The sequence below is a fragment of the Mytilus trossulus genome, chromosome 12 (genome assembly GCF_036588685.1).
Source record: "Mytilus trossulus isolate FHL-02 chromosome 12, PNRI_Mtr1.1.1.hap1, whole genome shotgun sequence".
NCBI classification, from domain to species: Eukaryota; Metazoa; Mollusca; class Bivalvia; order Mytilida; family Mytilidae; genus Mytilus; species Mytilus trossulus.
Genome location: NC_086384.1, coordinates 31,529,383 through 31,555,522, shown reverse-complemented (window position 1 = coordinate 31,555,522; position 26,140 = coordinate 31,529,383). Strand labels below are relative to the sequence as shown.

General features: G+C 31.5%; 1 protein-coding gene across 3 annotated transcripts; it reads right to left on the bottom strand.

Annotated features, from left to right (window-relative positions):
* Positions 1–10,766: 10,766 nt before the first annotated feature.
* LOC134693810 (uncharacterized) lies at positions 10,767–19,997 on the bottom strand. 3 transcript variants are annotated; one of them, XR_010102481.1, is made up of 4 exons: positions 19,818–19,997; positions 17,872–18,649; positions 16,277–16,440; positions 10,767–12,858 (listed from the first exon to the last, which is right to left on the bottom strand). XR_010102481.1 is itself a non-coding variant. In XM_063554726.1 (3 exons), exons 1-3 carry the CDS (start codon positions 19,860–19,862, stop codon positions 16,388–16,390), a joined length of 876 nt encoding a protein of 291 aa, XP_063410796.1. In that variant the 5' UTR covers positions 19,863–19,997; the 3' UTR covers positions 15,273–16,387. The 3 variants fall into 3 exon arrangements, 2 of the variants coding, with proteins under 2 accessions (XP_063410796.1, XP_063410795.1); XM_063554726.1 differs by lacking the exon at positions 10,767–12,858 and having other exon boundaries at positions 15,273–16,440; XM_063554725.1 differs by lacking the exons at positions 10,767–12,858; positions 16,277–16,440 and having other exon boundaries at positions 17,134–18,649.
* Positions 19,998–26,140: the final 6,143 nt, after the last annotated feature.

Below are 26,140 nucleotides of genomic sequence, written 5' to 3'. Positions count from 1 at the left end.
TGATATCAACATGGTCATCCGCTGGAAATTACATGTGACATTCTTTTTACACAAAATGCCTCAACACACAGTGCGTAAGCAATTAGACAGGTTTGGTGGCTGTAAGTAGGAGCACCACATTTGTAGAAGATATAAAAAATAAGATGTGGTATTATGCCAATGAGACAACTATCCACAAAAGACCAAAATGACACAAACATTAAAAATTATAGGTAACCGTACGGCCTTTAACAATGAGCAAAGCCCATACCGCATAGTCAGCTATAAAAGGCCCCGATAAGACACTTTTAAACAATTCAGACGAGAAAACCAACTGCCTCATTTATGTAAAAAAAAGAATTAACGAAATACAAATATGTAACACATAAACAAACGACAGAATTACAGGCTACTCACTTGTGACAGGCACATTCATAAATAATGTGGCGTGGTTAAACATGTTAGCGGGATCCCAACCCTCTCCCTGGGACAGTGGTATAACAGTACAACATAAGAACGAACTATAAAAATCAGTTGAAAAAGGCTTAACTCATCAGATAGACAAAAAATAAAAGTGGACGTGGTCGGGTACTTATACATCCCGACACAAAAAGACACAATGAACAGATCTGAGAGTACTCGCAGTTATCTGACAGCTAGTTCAAAGCCACTAACAACTTATAAAATAATCATGCATCTAAGACTAAACCATCAATCCGTACACATCCAACATCATATGGATTTAGTGTAAAGACGTCATAAACAGCCAGAGTAAAAACATGTCCTTGTGCAAACTTGTAGGTCGTATTGCAAGTTGTGAGTTGGAAAAGCCAGAGGTAATGGTTTGGCTTGATAAGGAGGGACGAAATTTACTAAAGGGACAGTCAAACTCATAAATCGAAAATAAACTGACAACGCCATGGCTAAAAATGAAAAAGACAAACACACAAACAGTACACATGACACATTATAAAAAACTAAAGAATAAGCAACACAAACCCCACCAAAACCTAGGGGTGATCTCAGGTGCTTCGGAAGGGTAAGCATATCCTGTTCCACAGGTGGCATCCGTCTTGTTGCTTATGTGATAACAAATCCTGTTAATAGTCAAATTCGGTAGGTCACATCATTAAAGGGAAGGAGATTGTAGTTACGACGTAAGGAACATATCCGATATCATTTGTGTAACAGTCTAGAATGTGGCTACTTAGAAATGGAAAGTTCACAATTTGAAAGCAGAAATCATCTCTTTTGTTTTCAACCGACCCTCATTGTCAATTTCTCGATCTATGTAAATCAAGATATGAGGCCTACTTAATTGTGTCTGTTGTATCCTTTATCTCCAGTTCGGTGGGATAGATGAGGATATTGCTAACTTCTTATCTTTCTTTCTAAGGGTGCTATAAACAGTTTCGTACTAAAAACTAGGGGTTATTTCCCAACTAAATATAACCATGGAGGGAAACCCCTGTTAATCTACTTACTTGGTGAAAAAGTATCATGTTTTTTGTATTTGATTGTAAAAATTAGTTAATTCGCTTTCAATTAAAACAGGTTGAATGATTGAAATAATTTTAAAAATTATATTTAAATAAAAATATACATGTTTCGAGGGGAGACAACACTGTAAACAGTCTGTTTTTTTAGCAGTGAAAATTGAAAACTTATTTGCAGCCACTGTAGCTCTTTTCGGAGCAGGAAACCGTACCCTGAAACAAGATTGTTTTGAAAGGCCAGGTAAAAACCTACAAAATTCATACAGTTTTGATTATGAAAAATGTGCATGGATCATGTCTTCATGGCTGTGCACATGACCTGATTTCAAGTTTTTTATGTGAAAATTATACCTTTTTCCCCCATGTTCATTGGATGAAATTTTTATAATATAATAAAAGTACACATTATTTTTATTTCATTATAAACTAGAGAACATTCTGATTCCAGTGATATCTAGTTTTATACAAGTATCTTTATTAATCAGTCCACCAGTAGGGGTCACATATGCATGGTCCCTCAAAACATGATGTCTTAGAAAAAAACCTGTTGATTGCACCCTAAGAAGTTCCTGTATGAAGTCAGCCTCATAATAATAAAGAACCAAGTCGGCAAGAAGAGGGGCACAATTTGTTCACATTGGAATACCGATCTGTTGAAAAACACGTCCTCCGAACGTAACAAATATGTTATCAATTAAGAAATCAAGCATCTTGTCGATAATGTCAGTATCAGAGAATTTTTTGTTTGAATCAGAGTGGTCCTTTACAAAGTAGGATTTATCCCTCCCTAAGACAAGATACTTGTATCTACGTTGTCCATTCTTTTTTATGAAACAAAGTAATACCAACTCTTTCAATTTCGAACTTGCGAGTTCACTAAAAAGGTGAGCTCACCGATATTTTTCGATCAATTCGTCTGAAACTAAAGATGGCGTAAATCAATAGTATCTATAAAGGCAAAAATATTAGAGTTTTTTTTTTTTATCGTGTCCAATCTTTTCTACCAGACACTGGAATGAATATCAAGGACATGCTATTCAATTAACGTTTGCAGACGAGGACATCCAGCTTCAGGACATTATTGAAATTTTCATGGGCGGGTCCACGCAAGGGCGTAATGGGTGTACGCTCCCCCACCCTTTTCCACAAAAATAACCCTATCATTATTTGCTTTATTAAATAATTAAAGACATACTCTGAATTCTTTTTATACTTATTTCCTATCCGATTGGTACTTGGACACCATTTTTATACAACAAAAACGGTAAGTAAATCCATACATGAAATGGTTGTTTTGTGTGACACTTCTCCAATTGCCATTTTACTTGTACCTGGTGGATACTTACTAGATAAATATGATACCGAGACGGGTATGTTCCGACGGACAGGGTTACATTTTCAGCTCATTTGTCTGAAATGGGGTTATGTTTTTTCTCCTTGTATTTGAAAGGGTCAGGTTTGACTATCTAAAACGGGGTATTATAAATACAATGTTACACCATTGTTTCAGATAAAGTCGAATGGTTGATACAATTAAAATGATTAAACTCGTTGAAATTGTTTGCACCTGTCCTAAGTCAGGAATCTGATGTTCAGTAGTTGTAGTTTGTTGATGTGGTTCATAAGTTTTTCTCGTTTTTATATAGATTAGACCGCGTCGGTTTTCCTGTCTGAGTGGTTTTACACTAGTAATGTTTGGGTCATTTATATCTTGCTTATCGGTGTCAGCCAAGACTCCGTGTTGAAGACAGTGACTTTTTTTTTTACCTATAATGGTTTACTTTATAAATTGTGACTTGGATGGAGAGTTGTCTCATTGGCATTCACACCCTTTTTTATATATACTCAATGCAAAACAACGTTCAGAAATGCCCATATAACACATTTTATATCATATATTAGGGAACTATTCAAGAGACTGCCAAAATATTAGTTGAAATTACTAAGGTATACGTATTAATTATAAAGACGCAAGAAAAACATTTTTATTTTTGTTTTTCAACGTTTCCCTTTATCAAGGTTCTGAAACAAAATTCTGGAAAGGGGGGGGGGGGGTTAGGGTTTGTTTGATTTTATTAAAACACAACGGTTCTCTTAGGAAAAATGTGGGAGTTTTTGCGATTGAGATTAAAAAAAAACTTTTCACAATGCATGATTGATCATGTGGTGTGACAAATAACTCCCTTCTTTCAAGGATAGATTATCGTTTCATAAAACGCTAATAAGTATTTCCTTTTTGTCTTTTAGAAACAAACTGTATTCTATTCTGTATATTAAAGCTATAAACTACGTTTAAACAATACATTGAAACCGATCGTCATTAAACGATGCCATACGTTCGGTTTTTTTTTATTTGGATTTTATATTTCGAAAATTAATCAAATCTGGGCGCCATATTTAAACTGGTGTTATTGAGCTCCGACTCGAGAATAACACTTTCTTAAAGTGATGGATTAACTATTTCTTTAGCACAAGTAAGTAATTTTTTTAATAGTTTTCGTGCTCAAGTTATTTAAATTGATATTTAGCCCGTTAAATATTGGACCTAGAAAGAATATTGAAGCAATTTTGTTCCGACCCGAAATCATGTCGGAAAGTGCTAAAGGAATTTAACGTATCTCGATATGACTTCGCATTCAAAAAAAATAAAAAATGAAAATATCAGTATAAAAACGATGAAAATTGAATAAGAATGCGAAGTCATATGTTTTAGGACTAACACAATTATATATAATTAGATTAAAGATCCAAATTTAAAAAGCTATTTTTTTCAATATTTAAATAATGTAGGATCAAATCTTGATACTTGTATGTAGTTGAAATTGTTAGCATTAAACATTAAAAAATGAACACCCAAAATTTTAACATAAGAGTGACCATGTAGTCTTTATTAATGTATGCTATTGTTATGAAACTAGGTCATTGTAGGTAAACTGTCATCTATTCCCTTAAATCTTTGTTCCCAGTCACCCCAAGTTTGATTTAAATTAGTCAAGTATATCTACTCTATTAGCATGATTAGGTCTCTAGTTTGGATAGTTAATAACTTGCAAATTAAAATCATACTTCTCCCAAATTTATATTTCTTTAAATATTATGGATGAAATAGCAAGTAAGAGATGAAATTAAATTGGATGAAATGTGGGATTTATTTTTATTAAAGTAGTATGTCTGATGTTGTCAAACTTAATTATAGACCCTTAAGGGGTGGATCCAGTCATTTTAAAAAGGGGTGGGGTGGGATTCTAACCCAGGACAAAAGGGGAAGGGGGTCCAATTACATGTCCCCATTCAAATGCATTGATAATCCAAAAAAGGGGGGTTCCAATCCCTTGAACCCCCCTCTGGATCTGTGCCTGCCCTTTAAAAATAAAGTGATCCTTATTTTGAGTTAAAGCTTATACATGTTATAGATTTTTCTATAATGCTTCTCAGGGGCGGATCCAGCCATTTTCAAAGGGGGGTCCCAACCATGAGTAAAGAGGGGTTCCAACTATAATATCTCCCATTCAAATGCATTGATCAGTAAAAGAAAAGTATTCCAACCCTCTAGTCTATGGTCAGGTTGTTGTCTCTTTGACACATTTCCTTTTTCCATTCTCAATTTTATCATGTAGTCGTCGTTGTCCCAGGACATTTAGTTTCCTCTTAATTACTTTAGTACAAGTTGATCGAAATCTGTGAAATTCAAACACAAGGTTTGTGACCAGAGTTTTTGTTCAGAGTTTATGAATTAGGGGCCAAAAGGGGCCAATATTAAACTTAGTTTGATTTTATATAAAATTGAATTATTGGAGTTCTTTGATATATATATATATGCCAAATCTAACTGTGCATTTAGATTCCTAGTTTTTTGGTGTTGTTAACATTGGTCTACCTTAAGGTCCAAAGGGTCCAAAAATAAATTTATTTTGATTTTAACAATATTTAAATTCTTGGTGTTCAGATTAATATGCTGAATCTGAATATTTACTTAGATTTTTTTATTAAGGGCCTAAATTTCAAGTTGGTCCAAATCAGGGTCCAACATTTTACTTTGTTTGATTTCAACAAAAAATGATTATATGGGGCTCTTTGATATGCTGAATCTAACCATTTGTTAAGATTTTTTATATTATGGCCCATTATCAAATTGGTCTACATTGAGTTCTAAAGGGTCCAAAATTTAACTTTATTTGATTTCATCAAAAAATGAATTAATGGGATTCTTTGATCATGTTGATATGCTGCATCTAACCATGTATTGAGATTTTGAATATTGGACCATTTTAGAGGTTAATTGTCAATTTAAATTTTTTTAAGTACTTGGACCACATTCAGTCTGTGTCAGAAACCTATGCTGCATCAACTATTGAATCACAATAAAAATTTAAAATTCAGAGTTGTATCGAGCTTGAATGTTGTGTCCATACTTGCCCAAACTGTTCTGGGTTCAACCTATACGTTTGTATCAAGCTGAGCCATGCATAGCATTTTTATTGGTTATTTATATATTAATTTGAAATTTTGACGAGTGAGACACATACAGATTATACTGTTAACAATATTTCAGAGTTTAACATAGTCAAGCGAAACAAATTATAGAAGAATAGTTGAATCATGTCTTTTTTGTCAAATGAAAAATTAGTACGAACACAAAGAAAAAGTATGGGAATGTTTGTTTTTTAGACTATTGACCAGGGTGAAAGTCTTTGAAAGTCATGACTGGCAAAAAGTTTGTGAAATGAAATAGCACAAATATTCCATTCTTTTTAAATATAACTGCATATAAAGAAAAACACAAACTGATGTTTAATAATAATTTTTACCCTTTTTATGTTTTATAGGACAAGAAATATAGAAAAATTATATAAAATATAAACAGTTACAATAGAAATGAGCGCAAAACAAGATAAACAGAATACAACAAGGCCTAAATGGTAAGACCACTTCTATATACTGTAAATTCAGATTTTTCAGGGAATGGACAACTTATTGTGATTACAAAAAAATCTGCATAAAGATCTATATAGTTACATGATATATATATATATATATGTTTCTGTTATCAAAATATGATTTCTTATTTCTGCGATACTCACCCGCGCAGTCACATTATTCGCATTACTAAAAAGTTTGGATAATTTCTGAATGACAGTAATAAAAGAAATTGCCTTTGAATGATGACTCATAAAAAAATAAGAAAATGTGGTATAGTAAATGAGTGACTTATCCACCAGAGTTCAATTGAGCGGATGCAAGAAATTAAAGGCCAATCATGGGCCTGCCTTCAATAATGAGAAAACACTTCCTTTATAGGTCATTCATTAAAGATCTCAACATATGAAGATTTAAACAATCCAATTTAGTTCAACATGTTCAAAGGCAATAACAATTAATAAAAAAAAAAATCAGGCCTAATATAAAATATTGTTTGTTTCTCCAATCCCCACTGACCCTGCAAAAATTGTCCTACTCATAAAATTTTATTGTCAAAACTAAGCCAAATATTATTATATTCATTTCTGATTTTCGGGCTTACTGGATCATCAGATAATATTCAGGCTTTTGTGAAAAATAAAATTATTTACCAACCTACCTACCCACACCTGCCTTGTCAGAATAGGGATTAGGGAAACAAACAATATATTAATTTAGGCCTCATGTCTGTGAGCACTCAACCTGACCATAATATAGGACAGTGGTTCAAATATTAACACAACATATGAACATTCTATAACAACTATTGCAAGTGGCTCAACTTTAAATATCACTGCAAGGCACTAAACAAAGAATATTAAATCTTGGACACAAAGCAATGAAATAAGAGAACTCATAAGCATGACAAGTAAGAATATCAATTGAAAGTTTCTCAAAATGTTCATTAAAACATGATAAAATAAGCTTATTTATATTGCTGTTTTTTTCTCAATTTATAACAATTTTTTTAATTTTGTGTATTTATAGGTCAGATATCTTGGTTTTTATGATCATCAACAGGTCCTGGAGGTCTATACTGAAGAGGAATTTTAATTGTTAATACTTTTCTACATAATGTGCTAATTGGATTATTAATGTGAAATGAACTCAACTGTGTGTTTTTCTGGAAAAAGAAATAGAAAAAATCCTACAAAATTGCTATAAACAAAATGGAGTACTATCAAAGAACACAATTGTGTAAAATGTAACAACCTACATTCATTCACTGATGGATTATGGAGAAATTAAGAAAAAATAATAGTATCTTTGTCATGTTTGTTGTCGAAATAAACACCTGCTTTATCCATTCATGTACATGGCTCCATCATATCAAATATACAAAGAAGATGTTTGAAGAACATGTTGCCAAAATTTATTCAACAAATTGAAGGAAGATGTCATGTGGATTGAATTATTTATGCACTGAACTGTTATGTAGGGGGTCGAATACACAACAGCTGAAACAGAAGACAAGTTAATTTGACATGAAAAGTGTTTATTTTATTTTATATTCAAATATGAGCACAATATTAATAACATCACAAATGGTATGATATTCATAGCATTTTGCTTATTATTGTATTGTCTTAAACATGCTAAATAGTCAGCCTTTTGTTTCTGTATGTTTAATACTCACCATAGAAATTTGTATTACAGTATTAAAGTTTTAATTATCTTTTGTATCAATAGTTCAGTCTAGGAGAAAATATATTAATACTGTTTGTACTGTTAGGAAATTTCCATAGAGGAAAAACATTTCCTTAATGGAAATTTGATGTTCAGAAATTTCCCTAGAGGAAATTTGAAGAACAATGATTTCCTCAGAGGAAATTTGTTGTCTTGAATTTTCCTCCAAGGAAAAGTGTTTGTCAAATATTTCCTCACAGGAAAAAGTATTTCCTCCAAGGAAAATTTGAAGCTACAAATTTCCTCACAGGAAAAAGTTTTTCCTCAAAGGAAAATTTGAAGCTGCAAATTTCCTCGAAGGAAAATTTGAAGCTTCAAATTTCCTCAAAGGAAAAAGAATTTCCTCTAAGGAAATAGAATTTCCTCAAAGGAAATAATTATGCAGCAAATTCCCTAAGGGAAATCTTTTTCCCTTGAGGAAAAAACAATTTCCCTTGAGGAAAAATCTTTTTCCTTCAGGGAAATTTGATTTCCCTTGAGGAAAAGTGCTTTTCCTCTGAGGAAATTGTTGAAAAAAGGGGCATAACTTTTTCAACAGTGGTGCTAGAGCCAATTTTTTTTAGGACAAATATCAGGGAACCAATACCTACCAAGTTATCAACTTTGTTTTGACTTAACTCCAACAATTAAGGTGACAACTTTTGCACTCAGCGGAATTGCAGACTGTTCATTGTTCTTAAAATTTTTGGAAGAATTTAGTTACTAGTATCTAATGTAATTGTCATTGAGGAAATTCAAGCTTGTAATAAATAGTGTCACACTTATTTAAGCCATGATGGACTGCATAAAACGAATTACATGAAAACACATTTTGCCAACATAAGTCATGAAACATATATTTCTTAAACTTAGTGATCATTGTCCTCTACAGAAAGAGACACGTTCTGGCCTATTTATTATTGTTCTTTATGCATTGGTAAATTTAAACGTATGTTTTACTTAAGATCATCTTAAATTTTGTACAAGTTAAAACCATTTTTAGGCAATATTTAGTACAGGTTATAACATGTATGAGGTACTTTTGTACAGGTTATAACTTGTAGTTTTACATTATACAATTTATAACATGCACTACATTTTTGATAATGTTATAACCTGTACAAAATCGCAACTTGTACACGACATATATATAAACAGTACGGATAAAAACATTATTGATGACAAATCCAACTAGATTTTATCCTCATTCGCCAGAAATTTCGTCCAACTTGTGAGACAGATATCATCATTGTGAAGCCAATGTCAATAAAGGCTTTAGATTCTACTACCGTGATTTCGAGTCACAGTTTGCATTTGAAGCAATTTGGAATTCAAATATACGTGATGCAATGGAGATAATTGACTTTCAATCTTAGACAAGGTTAAAGGAGTTAATATACAAAAAGGATCAGAAGCTAAACATTACTGTATCCTAACAAAATGCCGTAAAAGCAGAAGGAAACCTTACATGCATATCCGCTCAAACATCTAACATAAAAGATTTAAAACAAATCAATTCTGTAAATGGCAAGAGCAGGACCGAGGATGGGTATAACGTCAATAACGATACTCGACAAGACAGAATGGGACACCATGTTTTCAACTTACTGTGGATTCATTAATGTTCGTTGGATTCCAATTTTCGTGGATTTCGTGGGTACAGGAGAACCACGAATTCAAATTTTCAACGAATAACAAATTTTCTAAAGGAAAGAGTGTAGACTTTGCCAAAACCACGAAATTAAATATCCACGAATATGTAAGTTTTCTTCAAACCACGAAAATTGGTACCCACGAAAATAAATGAATCCACAGTATTTGATATCTTGGCCAACATACTAAATCTCCAAGACCAAAGAGAAATCTTTGAGCATTTTATCCAGCTAGTTTAAATCAGAAAACTTACTATTGTATATACAAATGTATAATATCGCCTTCTTTCCTTTTCTTGATGTTGCTAAACACTTTCTGAATAAAACGCTGCATACATGCGATATAACGACGTTATGTGAAAGTTCTTTGATTTTTTATTCTCCAATTTTGTTGGTTTGAGCAACAGGAATATGATCATTGGTACTTGAATGCGTGGAATTTTGATTCGAAGAAAATAGAGAAAAGAACATCTAGCAAAGATTTAAAGCAATCAGGAATTATGTTCTTGAAATTATTTTACTATTGTTTTTATATTGATTTCTGGGACATTAAAACAAGATGATCATTTTCCTTTACTTGTTCGTCTTTCATAAATGACAACATTTATTAAATATTTAATGAAATAATTGCTTTCGGATATAAGCTTTTTTACACATTGTCTCGGTTGACATATTGCAGAGTAAACAATATTAATGTTGCATTAGAAGTGATGACACGAAGCATGATATCAACAGATACACGATCATTAAAGGGGTATAAAGGGTCATACACATGTCACTTGAAGAAAATGCGTTGTTTTATATGGATTTGAGGGACATTGCAAAAAAGGTGATCCTCTTCACTTCGATTCGAGCGTCATTGGTGAGTCTTTTATAGACGAAACACGCGTCTGGCGTAAATACAAAATTTAACCATGGTATATATGATGAGTTTATTTACATGTAAGTCTTTCATTAATGACAACATTCATCAAATATTTAATAAAATAATTGCTTTCGAATATAAGCTGTCGGTATGCTTACACATTGTCTTCATTAAGGGATAAGGCATAGTGAACATTTTTAAATGTTATATACGTGAAATTAAAAGGCCGTTTGATGACAGAAATTAACTAGACATGATAGATAAAAGAGCATCATATGTTTTGATTAAGGTCAAACAGATGTCACTTTAAAGCGGTCACATAAACAGTCCTATTCATGAATTTGGAATAATAGAACTTATTGCTATTGGAATTAAAAAAAGAAAGCCCAACCATATTTTTTTTTTCGTATGAGAATTTGGAACCCTTAAATACTACAGCTTGAAATAACCTGAAATCTAACTCTCATCGATCAAAACTGTTATTTTGGTTAGCATTTAATAGAACGAAGTCGGACATTTCAAATTTCTTAAAGGATAATAAGGGTAACCCCTTGCTGAAGCTTTAAGTAAACAGTCATAATATTTTTTTTTACTATATTAGATTTAGTTTATCATAACATAAATTGTCGAAATTTGCCTTTGGTGCAGAAAAGTTGTGGTATTTCGTTGAACACTAAAATTCGTAGATATAGGAATCCACGAAAACCACAACAATCGGTATCCCTCGAAAAAAAAACTCCCCGGTATCACAGAAACATAAAATATTTTGCGAATTAGGCCTGGACTTTTCCATAAAAATAATTTTATAAAAGGATAACACAACAATATCATCAAGTTTTGAAATATTTTAGTGAACGAATATCATCCACGGCGAAAAATACAGTTAGGATACTGTAACAGTAGAATGCCGCTGTTCTACTACTGAGTTATTTTTCTTTTCTTTAGAAGTATATACTAGTAGTCTGACTATGCGGTATGGGATTTGCTCATTGTTGAAGGCCGTGCGGTGACCTAAAATTGTTAATTTTTGTGTCGTTTTGGTCTCTTGTGGATAGTTGTCTCATTAGCAACCATACCACATCTTCTTTTTTATAACTTCATATAAATAAATACACACGTCGATAAGAATAGGAACACAGTTAGTTTGAAATAGAATTGCGATTGTTTATTAAAAAATATGTCCTCCAAACGTAACAAACATGTTACCAATCAAGGAATAAGGCATCTTGATAATGTCAGTTTAAGAGAATACTGTGGATTCATTATTATTCATTGAATACCGATTTTTGTGGTTTTCGTTGGTTCAGGTGAACCACGAATTTAAATGTAAAAAAAAAATACAAATTTTCTATAGGCTTTGCATGCAGAGATTGGCAAAACCACGAAATCTTATATCTACGAAAATGCTTGTTTTCCTTAATCCACGAAAATTTATACCCACGAAAATAAATGAATGCGTATTAAGTTTTACATACTTATCTATTGAAGTAGTATTTATCTCTCTTTTAGACGATATACTTGTTTATACGTTCTTTTTTATGAAAGGAAGCAGGACCAACTCTTTCAATTGATCATTTAATTAAAGAATCAAGTAAAAGGCAAAACATAACACACGAATAGTTTATGTGAAAATAACGGCTACACTTTACTTTAAATATCGAGATCTGACATTCATAACAGAACGCCGATAAGAGTGATTACACTGACACGTCTGTGCACTATTGGTAGCAATATTGGATGCGCAAGTTCCTCAAGATTCAAACTCAAGAGAACGATGGCTATGATCTCCAAATACGTCGGGTCTTATTCACATCACCCACTGGTTTCAGGGGAACAAGATTAACAATTTCTATGTCATAAAACAGTTACGCTCGAATTACGGGAAACGATCATAAATCCTTACTCTTGCCAGATCCCGACATAAAGTTTTGACTTTCACGAATGATTTTATTACAATATAATGAACAATAAGAATCAAATAATCAAGATAAATGCTGATTCTTATCAAAGGAAAATCAGAAGTTAAAAGCATTCCGGGCGAAGAACTAATAACGCGTATTGATAGTTCCATTTTCACACTGATGGTGTCTGAATATTTAGATAAAAGTAATAGCTGTTCATGAAAATTAGCATTAACAAATGAATAATGTAGTTCTTGAAGGTATGATTCACCAAGCAAATCCATCTATTTGTCTCCTCTATTTGTCCAATATAGTTATAGATTCGGCCTGTTCTAGTCATTCTGAAAAAATAAATAACACAGCAGCAGACAAAAGAAATTGTTATTAGACGATAGAGTGAAAGAGTTGCTCGTTAATGTAATGCTGAATAGTCACGTGACCGTGACGTTAATTGGCGGGAAACGAAAAACGGATCCGAATGATGCAGTTATCATTTCTCTTTTATTAAATTGATTTATGTTATAGATAATGCATATTTAAAGGTTTTTCTTGTCGTAGAACACCCCGAGGGGTGTCAGGATTGATCAAATGAAAGACCGACCGGAGGGAGGTCTTTCTTTGATCAATACTGACACCCCGAGGTGCATTATCTGACTTATATACCGTCAAAAAATATTAATTTTGTAACACTAAAGTGGGATATTCCTTTCTAATGCGTTCAGGTTTTAATACGCCCTGCAGATTATTTAAAATGAGAAATAAAACTCACTAAATAACTTTGATATAAACCTTTTAAAAAATGTTATCCATACACAATAAAAATATTACTGTAACTGCATGAAGTAAGACACAAATGTATAGTTACCATCCGATAACGGTGTATGACAAATACAAGACTCATTGTAAGTTATTTATTGTATCACTTAGCTTATGGAAAAGGGGGAGGGGTATGGGTTTTTTTTCTTTTTGTTATGTTATTGCTATCGCGGAAAAGTTGTTATTTATTTAACCATTTTACTTGAATCGAATGAAAAATTCAGAAAGATTGTCTTTCGAATAGCAATTCATTTTATTAAAAGATAATCAGGATAAAATTATAGACCCTCCGCACCCGACCCTTTGGTGAGTTACGTTAATGCTATTCAATAGAATATAAGATTATTTTATTAGTTGATCATTTGATAGAGTAAAAGGTAAACATAAATTTAAGTTACGAACTGACACGAAGACGAATATAAGAAAATAACTCCATATATATATATAACTAATAAATAATCCGTATTAGTTTAAAAGACCCATTGCTTGACATAGTCCCCGATTGAACAGTATTTGGAAGTTGTGTTCCCAATGGATTAGGTTCACGATATTTCTGACTTTTGGATATTACAGAAAAGTGAATTGACAATGTTTAGGTCAACAGAAATAACGTGGCCAGCCGGATTATATATGAATAAAGAACTCGCACAAATGCAATCAGGAGAATTGGACTTGAAGTCGTTAACATTTAGATCCTGCAACACGTGTTTACAATTGAAAATTCAGTTGCGATTAATTTGATTTTGTTTTAATAAGAAATGATCAGAATTCATTTAACTAACATAACATTTTAACTGATACATAGACGTGTTCAGTTGAAATTCATATGCGCCCTTTTAAATGTTTAATGGTTCTAAACCCGTACGTACATGCAGTGTAGAGTTACGCGAAATTAATATCTTATGTTCATCTGCAAGACAATGAAGGTACATGTATCATTAGCCTCCTGAATACTGCTGAATACCAATCTAATTGTATCATGCGATTTCCAACATTTTCCCTCTCATTAATTTGAAATGTATTACATTTATTTAGTAATAATGCATACCCATTTATAAAAGAAAATGGCATGCTTTTATAGCTTTATTAAGTATATCATATTTCGTTGATTTACATACAAGTAGATGCAGTGTTTTAATAAATACTTTTAGTAAATATAAATTTAATAAGGAAATTTCCACTACATTTGTAACATTTGAATATTTTTCTATAGTTCATTTCGTGTTGTCTATTATTATATGGTGATACACACTATAGGGGACTTTTTAGAAACACTATATCCAAAAACAAATGAAATACATTCATCCCTATATGGTTCATTTCGTTTTGTCTAGTAATATATAGTGGTACACCATATAGGAGATTTTTGTATTCAAATACAAGTAATATGCGGTATGAGCTTTGGTCATTGTTGAAGGCCGTACGGTGACCTAAAATTGTTAATGTTTGTGTCAATTGGTCTTTTGTGGATAGTTGTCTCATTGCCAATCATACCACATCTTCTTTTTTTATATATAATACAATCATTCTTATCATCTATATTTTGAATACTCCTATTTCATGAACACCAACATAAATTTAACTATAATCCAACTTACTGCGCAGTGAATTATATTAAATTCAGTGTTAACCAAAAATATATAAACTGCTTTTTTAATTCAGTTGCGTAAGAATTTTATAAGTTTGAAGCAAGATCATTTTAACACACAAAAAAATAGATTACAAAGCAGTCTCGGGGACTATTTTCTTCACTTATGTTAATTAGTGTTCTTAGCACAGTAGGTATTGCGTCTGTTAGAGTTGTCACATATTTTATAGAAACTGTCTAGCTGCACAACTGTTATATGAGCGGCACTGATGAGTCTTATGTAGACGAAACGCGCGTCTGGTGTACTAAATTATAATCCTGGTACTTTTGATGGCTATTAGATACTAAAGCTGAGGATAAACTAATTTTACAAATCAGGGAGCATTGTACACACACAATCTGTTCCGTTTTTACTTTTACTTTTTCGCCTTTTGAAAATATTAAGAAGCTAAAATGTTTAATGTAACATGCTTTAAAATTATCTTTGTTCTTCAATTGACAGTAACTTTCTGATTCTACATCCATAATTTAAGAGACGTTAGTATTATGAAGGATACTTAATGTGACCCAGCAACTGTTAATTCTCCCGGGGCTATCGTGTTTGACTCATTGTTGGTGTTTCAGTATAATGTACACGTATAGTGCTGTCTGTTCTTGCCAGGGCCATACATTTGTTTTAATTGTTTATATTCGAATTATTGAAATTATGATTTTCGATTGTCTCCGTGTTTCTGTTTACTATAACAAAATATGATAATTCTTTATAGTTTTTATGCAGTATGTTTCTGAATAAATGATAAATGGAGGGTCAAACTCTGTCTTAAACAAAAGCTACTAGCATGTGAAACGAAATGGTTTGTAAACATATTAAAGAAATAATTCTTCTTTTCCAAATTTGCTTAATACTTTTAAATTGTATATGAAGTGTTCAACATACTATTAATGTTTCAAATAAAAGAAAGATAACCAGTGTTGTTATTTCTAGTACAATGTAATTATAACAGAAAAACATCAAAACATAATTTATATTATCATGACATATGTCAGTAAACTCCCACTAGCAAAAGATCTACATGTATAGGTAATCTTATGTTGTACTCAAATTCAAAATGCAAATCAAATCATTAAAATAAAATAGAAAATGAGATTTCAAAATGCAATTTTGTAAATTCAAACGAAAGCTAGAATGAAATAGAATGTCATAAACGTGGTGTGCTGAATGAACCCTGGCAAGATATGACATTTAAGGTCCGCTGAATTTTCAATTGATGGAGGTATCAAATTGTATAATATTATAGTGATATATCAAGTTTATCGGTACTGATGCATCCAAACATATCCGACATAGTAATTACCTCTGCTAAAATACTGTCATGACATCGTTTATTGGTACTCTGTAACTGTTGATCCGTTATCACTCGTCATATGGATGTCGGACTCTGGTTAATCATGTTAATTATAACTTTCTAAACAACGGCAAAAGTTGATTGTCTAATATTAGTTATAGACTGGCTGGATTCTGTAAAATAAAACATAAAACAACAGTATCGAAAAACAAAAAGAGGAAGAATTGTGTGGTTTTACATAGATTTTGCGTAAAATAAGCTTATCAATCTGCCGCTTTTATATTAAGTTACATTCCTGCAAATGGTGCATTTATAATATTGCAAGGAGGGATAAAGCTGTCAAGATTTGAATGCCATTTAATCAATTTAAGACACGTGTTACATAGATCTGTGCATGCACATTTACAAGTCTCGACTACCTTTCATAACACGATTTAATGATCAAGCCCTTTTGATAGAGTTATAGTCACAGAGACCTGAAACGAAAAATAGTCACATTATCTATGAAACAACATACATATTATGCATTAGATTTTAATAATATTTTTTTATTTTTATTTTCCTTCATTATAGAAAAATATAATTGTGAATATACACTATTTAAATGAAATCTGATAAGAATTTTGTTCATTTAAAATAAATTATACATACAAATGCAACAATAAGGAAATAGTTTTTAGAAATAGAATCAAACCTCCCATTCATACATTTAATTGTGTAAGCTAAAAATGTAAATCAAGAAAATGAATACTGTGAAAAGATTTTTTTTTTTTTTATCTGAATAGAAAACAAATGTGTTAAGTAGAATAAAGGAAGTTTAAAGTTTCATTTTACAAGTCTAAATGTGACTTTGATGGTTAGATAATTCGGATAATGCATCCACAGCAAATACAATATTTTAAAATAGATTAATCTAAAAATATGTTTTAAATACTTTTAAGACACCCTAAGGATTATCTAAACGTGGTTATTTAAATATTGTAATACATCCCTAAAACACTCTTCGTTTGTGTTAATATAAAGAAATAATAATAGTGCTTATTGTTAGTGATGACTAGTACATATAAAGTAAAGTATTTGCCTTCAGATTGTTATTTATAATTTATCATACCACTAGACAACGTATGAGTAAAATTAAACTTCTTGAAATGGTTAATTTGACAAAAGAGACAAAAGGATATTATGTACATTGATTATTTACACACGGCTGACTAAGATATCTTTAAGCACTTCAATAGCAAAATCATATCAAATCAAGCAATATGTATTAATGCTGCAATATGTGGATAAAGCATGTAAGATGTGACTAAATATACATAGGCTGGTATAAGACAAACAGTATATTATAATGATTATACAATTAGATATACATAAATAGTATAGTCAAATAGAATGCTATACATTACAATTTCGGTGATAAACACAAAATTTAATATAATTGCACATTAATTTTTGTTACATTAGGTTTTTAGTTAAGGTTTGCTTTACAGTACAGTATTTTTCAAGCAATTTTGAATACATTACATTGAACATTTACAATTTTTTTTGTATCGCGATACTTTTCAACAAAATAATTAAATCTGAATATATCATTTTGACCTTACCTGCTTGTAATGAGCAGCTACATTGCTTATTGTCAACAGTTGTCGTCTCAAATACAGACGTTGCTTCAACATTTGACGAACATGTTGTTGGATGTATGGTTGAAGTGTAACATGGTTGATCAATTGTACTTGAAGTAATGTCAGAATCCGATTGAAAATGGCTTTCTTCGGAATTGCATGAACACATGGTTATTACCTCTGTTATTGTTTGAGCCGTCGATGGAAACATGTTGGTACTGTCTCTATTTGCGGTAGTTGTTTCAGAACCTGTAGATACAAGCTGTATGGTAGGCATGACAGAAATCATTGACGAATATGAGTCAGAGTCAATCAAAGAAGTTGATACGGAAAAGGTAGTATGTAATGATAGCTCTGTTTCTGATTGTAACGAATCAAACGGTGTTTCTGAACTTGGACTGAATAATATGGATGAAAATGAGACGTTTTCGTCCATTGACGATGAGATGACATAACTAAATTGCATACTTTCCTCTCGCGAAAAATACGAAGACGTCTCACCAGTTAAACGTGTCAGGTAATCTACTAGAAAACTTGGACTAACAGTGGAATCAGAATGCTGAAAAGTCGTGTTAATATAGGTGTCCATATCTGTAGCATTCAACGATACACTGACTGGAAAAGAAGTTAAATATATATCATCTGTAGATATCATTTCAGTTGAACTTCCAATAATAGAAATATCTGTTGATGTTTGAGAAGTATAATACGTCGAAATTCCCAGTGCTGTCAGTGAAGATACTAAAACGTTCTGTATGTTCTGTTAAAAAATATATATAAATATAAATGAACATGATTCAGTCATGTATAACAATATCAACGATACCCCCTAATATTTTGACAATCTACCCTTTTTTTTCAAACGAATTTTAAGATTCCTACTCTTTTTATAATTTTAATTCATTTGAAAAGCAAAATAAAATATTGCAATCCTTGCTATCCTTTTAAAATGTTTTGTTTTATGTTTTCTGAATTGTAAATACAATACAAAGAAATCTAGTATCATGTTTTTTGAGATTAACATCAGGTTGGTAAATATATGAGAAACTCGACGGGTAAAACATGTAGATGTTTTTGTAACCATTTTCTGTCGGCAGTTTATGGCACCTGTAATCACACCTGGCTTTCTGTGGGATGTGTGCTTTTCAGTCCTGTGTTTCATATGCTGTGGTTTATATACTGTTGTTTGTCTTTGGTTTTTTCTGGAATGGCGTTGTCATTTTTCTTTCGACCATTGAAATTGACATGTTTTTTTTTTATATAAATCGACTCTCTTTTACATAATAAGACGCCGAAATAATATTTATTATTTGTTTATTTCAATATACGATTAAAAAAAAATCGAAAGATCATTGTAAACAAAGACGGAGTTTTAACTAATTGAATTTCACTAATGTTGTAACCATAATCTCTGAATAAAGATGAACACAATACAGAAGAGTAAAACGTCGTCTTTATATATATTTTTTTGAAGGATTATCTAATGTTTCATTGTAAATAATGTATGCTAACAATATCAGTATACAGGAAGTATGACTAGATTAAATACGTTGACACTAAATAATTGAGTTTATCGATATTTTGTGCATTTTCCCGTTGATCTTGTTTTTGTGATAATTGTTCATATCATGCTTCTCGCTTGAGATGGAAAAGTACCGCTAGAAACTAAACAGGCACGTGGGGTTGCTAACGAAATTGACATAAAATTGACAACGTCGTCATAGGTAAAATCGAAACTAATCAGGCACGTGGCGTTGCTAAAGAAATTGACATGAAATTGACAACGTCGTCATATGTAAAATCGAGATAAACATATTATCATTGATCATCTCGGTCCCGGCTCAAGCGAGAATATAAATTCTGTTGAGATGATCAACGATAATCCATAAGTACTTTAAGTTAAAATAGAAAAAAAACCTTACACTTACCATGGTTATCATAATTAAAGTCACGTACACCAATCTTATTTCCATTATCGTTCTCGTGAAATTCAGAAATATATCTGATGCTTTGGAATTGAAGTCCGAGGTAAATCTGTTTGTATTTGAAACAATTTCAGTCAAAATCTATAATAGATCTGTAACTACACCTTTGTAACAAATATCGACACTGACTAATACACTTATAGTTTGTGAGATTGGGGGTCGTATCAAAGACAAAAATAGTGTTGGTATAATACACATGCAACATAAACGTCCATATTTGAAGTGAATTGTATTATTTATGAATCATTCGAATTAAGTTATATGTAATTACATGTAATAAGTTGATACTCGTTATGAATGTGCAAAGTAACTCAATTCCCTTACATACCATTTTATTTACTTTAATTAAAGTTTTAATTGTTTTGGAAATTTCTTATAATACATTCAGTTCTTTAACCACAACATATATATAACTTGTGTAAGTTTTAATCTTGAATTTAATTTAAAAAAAAAAAAAATTGATGTACTGGATATGCAAAGGCTACAATTAACCAATGATGAATGTTCCCGAAATGAAAATAAAAGATATCATAATTCTACGCATATATCTATAATACTAAAATTACGAGGTCCAATTTGTCAGCCGTCATCACGTAAAAACGATGAATCAAATAATTCAACTTTATATATAACTAATATAGTACAATGGTGTTGATTAAAAATTACACCACTCTAGGCCCATTTGTTTTCCACGTAATTAATATTGTCAATAATTAAGAAGTTCCGGGTCGTCTCCAATTGATCATTTTATTTATATATACATATATATATATGTATGTATGTCATGATATGTGTATTTGTTTTGATCGTTTAAATCACGTGTCAAACAACCGTATGTTACGGTGTGTTTGATGACTTATATTCAATTGACCTGTATATATGTTTATTTCAATTTTGTTCTGTTATTATACAAATCTTATATCACTTCTGTCAAGCTGTATATTATGTATATCTGCCTCTTGTAACAGTGTTAACTGTCAGAGTGTACAATAAAATCTTGAAATCTTGAATCTTGGTACCAATAGTATATTCAACTGTTACATATTACCTTATCTGTACGTTCCGAATCTGACAGGGGCACCACCAAACGGTGTATTTAGAATATTGCTGTATACTGTTGAGTAAAAAATACTCCATTCCAGGCCCTTTCGTTTTGCAAATTAATAATATTACCAATAATTGATAGGTTCCAGGTCGACGGGTTCAAACAGAAAGATTTTGAAAGCAGAGAAAACTGTACATCTTATTTTGGCATGACTTTATCAGATGACAATACCAATACTAAAATAAGGCATACGCATAGTTATATACTTTAGTTCAGTCACGGACCCGCGATATCACGGGTGTAATCTAGTTGTTTATAAAAATATCCGTTTTCACAAGAAACAGTTTTCAAATTAAAACTAATTTCATTGAGTGTATTGAAACATTACAAGAACTTCATCATGATTTGACATGAAACATGCAGAATTTTATAAAAGGGGATTTATCCTTCGATCCGGTTGTGTGTGCTCTTTTCTAATTAGCAGAATCGTTTGTTTTAGAAAGACTGTAGTGCCGTTTGTGAACTTCGATATCTCAAAGTCATAACAAACCTTCATTGAGATATCAAGCATCCACCTTATACATATTTTTGATTTCAAGTCCAAAGTTATCAATATGTCGTTTCCATAAATGCATAGCACCATGCAGTTGACACCGAAAAGGAAAATTATTCCTATCTTGATCATCGGAAACAACTTGTTTATCATCTATTTATAAATATTACATTTTTGTACCCTGTTAATGTTCATTCATTTCATTGAACTTAGAATATTTCTTCCCTGGAAGCTTATCAAAAGCAAGATTGCAATTGCTTGTTTCATAAATTACTCTAACATTTTTACCATCTGGTTGTTTGTTTGACGTCTGCATGATTGTATTCTATGTATGTTATGTGACATTTTAAAAGAACAGGGCTTATTTTAAAAAAAGGAAAAGAAACATAGGATATAATATTTCTATCATTCAAAATCAAACTTTATTTTTCTATTGTTGATGTTAATCTTCAAAGTATGTAATCTGCCTCTTAAAGTTTAAGGTTGGCATACTACATTTACCATTTTTGGATACCGTCATTAATCATGGCATCCATATTGGCGAAAAAAATTACATTTCTATTTGATAAGATAGATGGTCTAGATGTATCACAATTATAAGAGTTTCTTGAGAAAATGTCAAGAAAATTTAAAACTCTTATGATTTAGGTTTTTTAAATGGAGGACCTGCGGAAATATGACATGCACAACACACTTCAAAACCAAAACGCATCACAAATTTAGATGATATCGGATATGTTTCGTAGGTCGTTACTTCAACCCCTTCCCTTTTCTTGAATGTGACCTTCCAAATTATACTTTTTACAGAGTTTGTTATTACACGAACAACACGATGGGTGCCACATATGGAGCAGAATCTGCTTACCCTTCCGGACACCTGAGATCACACCCAGTTTTTGGTGGGTTTCGTGTTGCTCAGTCTCTAGCTTTCTATGTTGTTTCTGGTATACGCGTATTTGTCTGTTGTCTTTTTTTTTATTTTTAGCCGTGGCGTTGTCAGTTTATTTTCGATTAATGAGTTTAACTGTTCCTCTGGTATCTTTTCCGCTCTTTTTGTTAATACATATGTGCAAACATTTATGGCATTCAAATATTTGTTAAATGACGAATTATATTTATATACAAATAATACGCTTTTGAGACGACCATTCACATTTTACCTGTCAGTTTTGTTGACAACTGCAACTGTAGATAAGTATTTAACATTCTACTTATGACGCATTAAGTTTACCCTATGTTTTAACCTCTTCAGAATGAAAAACATCGGTTACAAACAAAAGACTAAATAAAATCCATATAAATCTAACTTTATCTTCAAAATGTTTATTCTTATAAATGTAAGATATCGCAATAATAGTTGCCGTATTTCATTCTTGACACTTACATAAAGGATAAATACACTTGTACTGCGTTCATGTTTACTTTGTATTCCTTTTATGTTTCTTTCTGCTGTCTCGTTAAGTAAAGGCATTGACAACTATAAATACTTATATATCAGTGAGTCATCCTAAGCATTTCCATGTCAATAAAGACTGTATAATCAAATCTGCTTGATATCTTTAAATGACGAATATCAACTATTTCACCAATTGAATACATCTACCATTGACGAGAAGATACGGCCCATCACTGATACATGTATACATGCATGAGTAGTTGCCCATGCATCCACTAAACGCAGTTGTTGTTTATTTTATTTTTGCAAACTTCTGACATTATATAGCACATATAATGAGGTTGGTAATGACATAAGGTAGAAAATAACTTTATATATGATTACATAATTCTTTTATAATTGAACAAACAACAAAATATTACCTTTATAATTAACGTCATGTATATATTAAAACGTTTTTTTCGGAGGTCAAATATAACGTAGTTTAATGCTTCTGTGGCACAGGTTCAAGGACTACACAATGACGGATTTCAACTTTACGCCATTTGTGGCGATTTTCACAAATCTAATAAGGCATTCGACCTCAAATATGTCCTTGTTTAAAACATAAGGTAAACGCGTTATTTGTTCATTGCAAGACAAAGTTTAAAGGGAAGAATAAACGAATATATGGAATGTGCACCACTGTGGTGCGTTTAACAAAATACAAACAAATTATAAACAATCATCAATAAATTTGATCATATAAATAAAAACACGATAGTATATGTCTACATGTTATATCCCATTTGTAATAAAATGTATACAGGCAAAGCTTTACTTCGAAAAAGTAAACAATATATCTATGCGATAAGTTGGTAAAGATATTTATATATGTTATGGTACCAAAACCCATAACGTGGATAGCTACTAGTAATACATACAAAATTACGTTCAATTAAATCTACAACGTTACTACAGACACAATAATAGTGATTTCTTTTTGAAAATAGTGATTTGTTAACTGATAAGTGAGTTTTACTTATAAGACCCGCACTATTATAAAAAAAACATCCTTCTTTTTATTTGAGAGGAGCAAATGCTCAAACAAAAACTTTGAAAAGATAAAATCATGTCATACATTTGTACTTGTTGTGACGATCAAATACAATGCATTTATAATTGGAGATGCGTCATCTAATTTGTAAACATTTTATATATTGTCAAGGTTATTTTGTTTGCATTCAAACCTCATGAATAGAAATCTATGATTTAAATCGATGAAAGATATGTTGCACGTGTTCTAAAAGTTAGTGTTTGTAGCATAACGCATACAAGAATGCATGCAATCGTTGCGTTATATTGCATTCGACCGGGCCTAGTAAAAGTTAATAAAGAAACCCGCTTTGGATTCACTTTAAATATGAATTATGTTAAAATAAAATATGTGTAAATAGTGACTGCTTTTTAAAGATATTTATTTTATGTTCATGCAGTTTTACTCTTCCTGTTTCTTTTTTTTTTCGTATCAGGCACACATTCGGATTTCTTGTACTACATGTTCGTTTAGGTAAGTCATCTGTTGGCTCAAATCAAATTCTATATAAATTCCATGATAGATTTTGCAATTGACCGTCCCTTATTACCTACTGTTGATTTACCGATTATGTCCTATTACCTATTTTGACATTTAAACCAATTGTGCGTTCGTGTGGTCATTTTTTTCCTGTTGAATTTTTCGAGATTCCCTCATCTTGTTTTCTAAATTTAAGCATTACAATTTCATGCTCACACTGATTTGAATGAAAACTGTTGCAAATATTCGAAGTGTGGACTTGTTTGTTTTAGACTATTATGAAATGTACTGTAAGGAACTGGCTGTAAAGTTATTTCATAACAATAAACATTATGGTATTGATGTGGAAAATTCTGTGTCCTAATATATCATTCAATGCCTGTACATATTAAGAAATGTACTGGGTTTCTTTTGGACTACGACTTGGTTAATAATAATGAAATATTTGCGATCTTTTTTATTGTTTTTGTTAAAAAAAAATTATATGTTGAAAATTAAAGTGATATTATATCATTAACGTATAATAGTACGGTGACCGAGTAACGAAAAGTCGCTTATTTAAGGAGTTTAATTGTCATTCGGACTATACGGCTGAACATCACAGTATTGGTAGTTCAAATGTTAAACTTAACATTTTGACTTGTCGTCAAAAAATCGTACGGTGCAATTTTCGTAAAATGGGCTTTGAAGTACGTTAGTAAACTTGAACGAAAAATCGACGAAGAAAACTTTTGAGGTCAACATTGTTAGATAACATCCGTGATATGATTTCTGTTATTATATACATTGTTGTTACACCTTATTCATGTTATTTTAACGATTTCAAATAAAGTTTAGCAAAATTAATTCTTTTTTAAAGAGTTTTTGTAAAAGTTTAACACTGCGAATACTTTGCATTAAATAGAGTACGTTCCAATTTAATTTCATACTTTTTTTAACGCAAAATGTAAAATAATTAACATTTATATGATATTTCATACATTTGTACCTTTATTAATCAACAATAGCATATTCCTTTGTCACAGATGCATTATTTCAGCAATTCAAGCCAGACAAAATTCATAACGCTCATATGACAGAGCTATTCGAAGCTCATATACAGCCTCTTATAGATACATATACGCAATTGGGATGTGATGTATTACTTACATTTGCATACTGGGATTTGTTCCTTGAAGCAGTAGACATTTAGCCATCAAATGTTAGGGCAGAATGAGAGGAAAATTGGTCTCTTCCTTGAGATCGTCATCTCAAATGTAACATTATACTTTTGTAACCAACCGTACCGCACGAAGCTGGATACTTGATATGCTTCAATTTTCTTAGAACATTTGATCACCTTTTATAGATGGCTACTTTGCTTTTTAGACAGATTCCTAGACATTTTAACAGTTCTATGACATTGCAGCAGAAAAAACCGTTATAAAAGCCTCAAGGGAATTATGTGCCACTGTAGGCATGAAAATAATAAAAAGTCTGCGTTTGTTAGATGGACCCTTTACTAGACATTTCATAGAATCATTTGTCGTGTCATGCTGACAATGGATGGAATTGCTGCAAATTATGCAAATTACAAAGACAAAACAAAGCCAACAGCAACGAAAAGAGATGAAGAACATGTAATTGTCATTGTGAATCATCTAAATGATCCATGACTTATCCCTTTGGTGTGGAATCCCGCTCTAAATGTCTTATCAATATCTCTTCTTAAATGCAT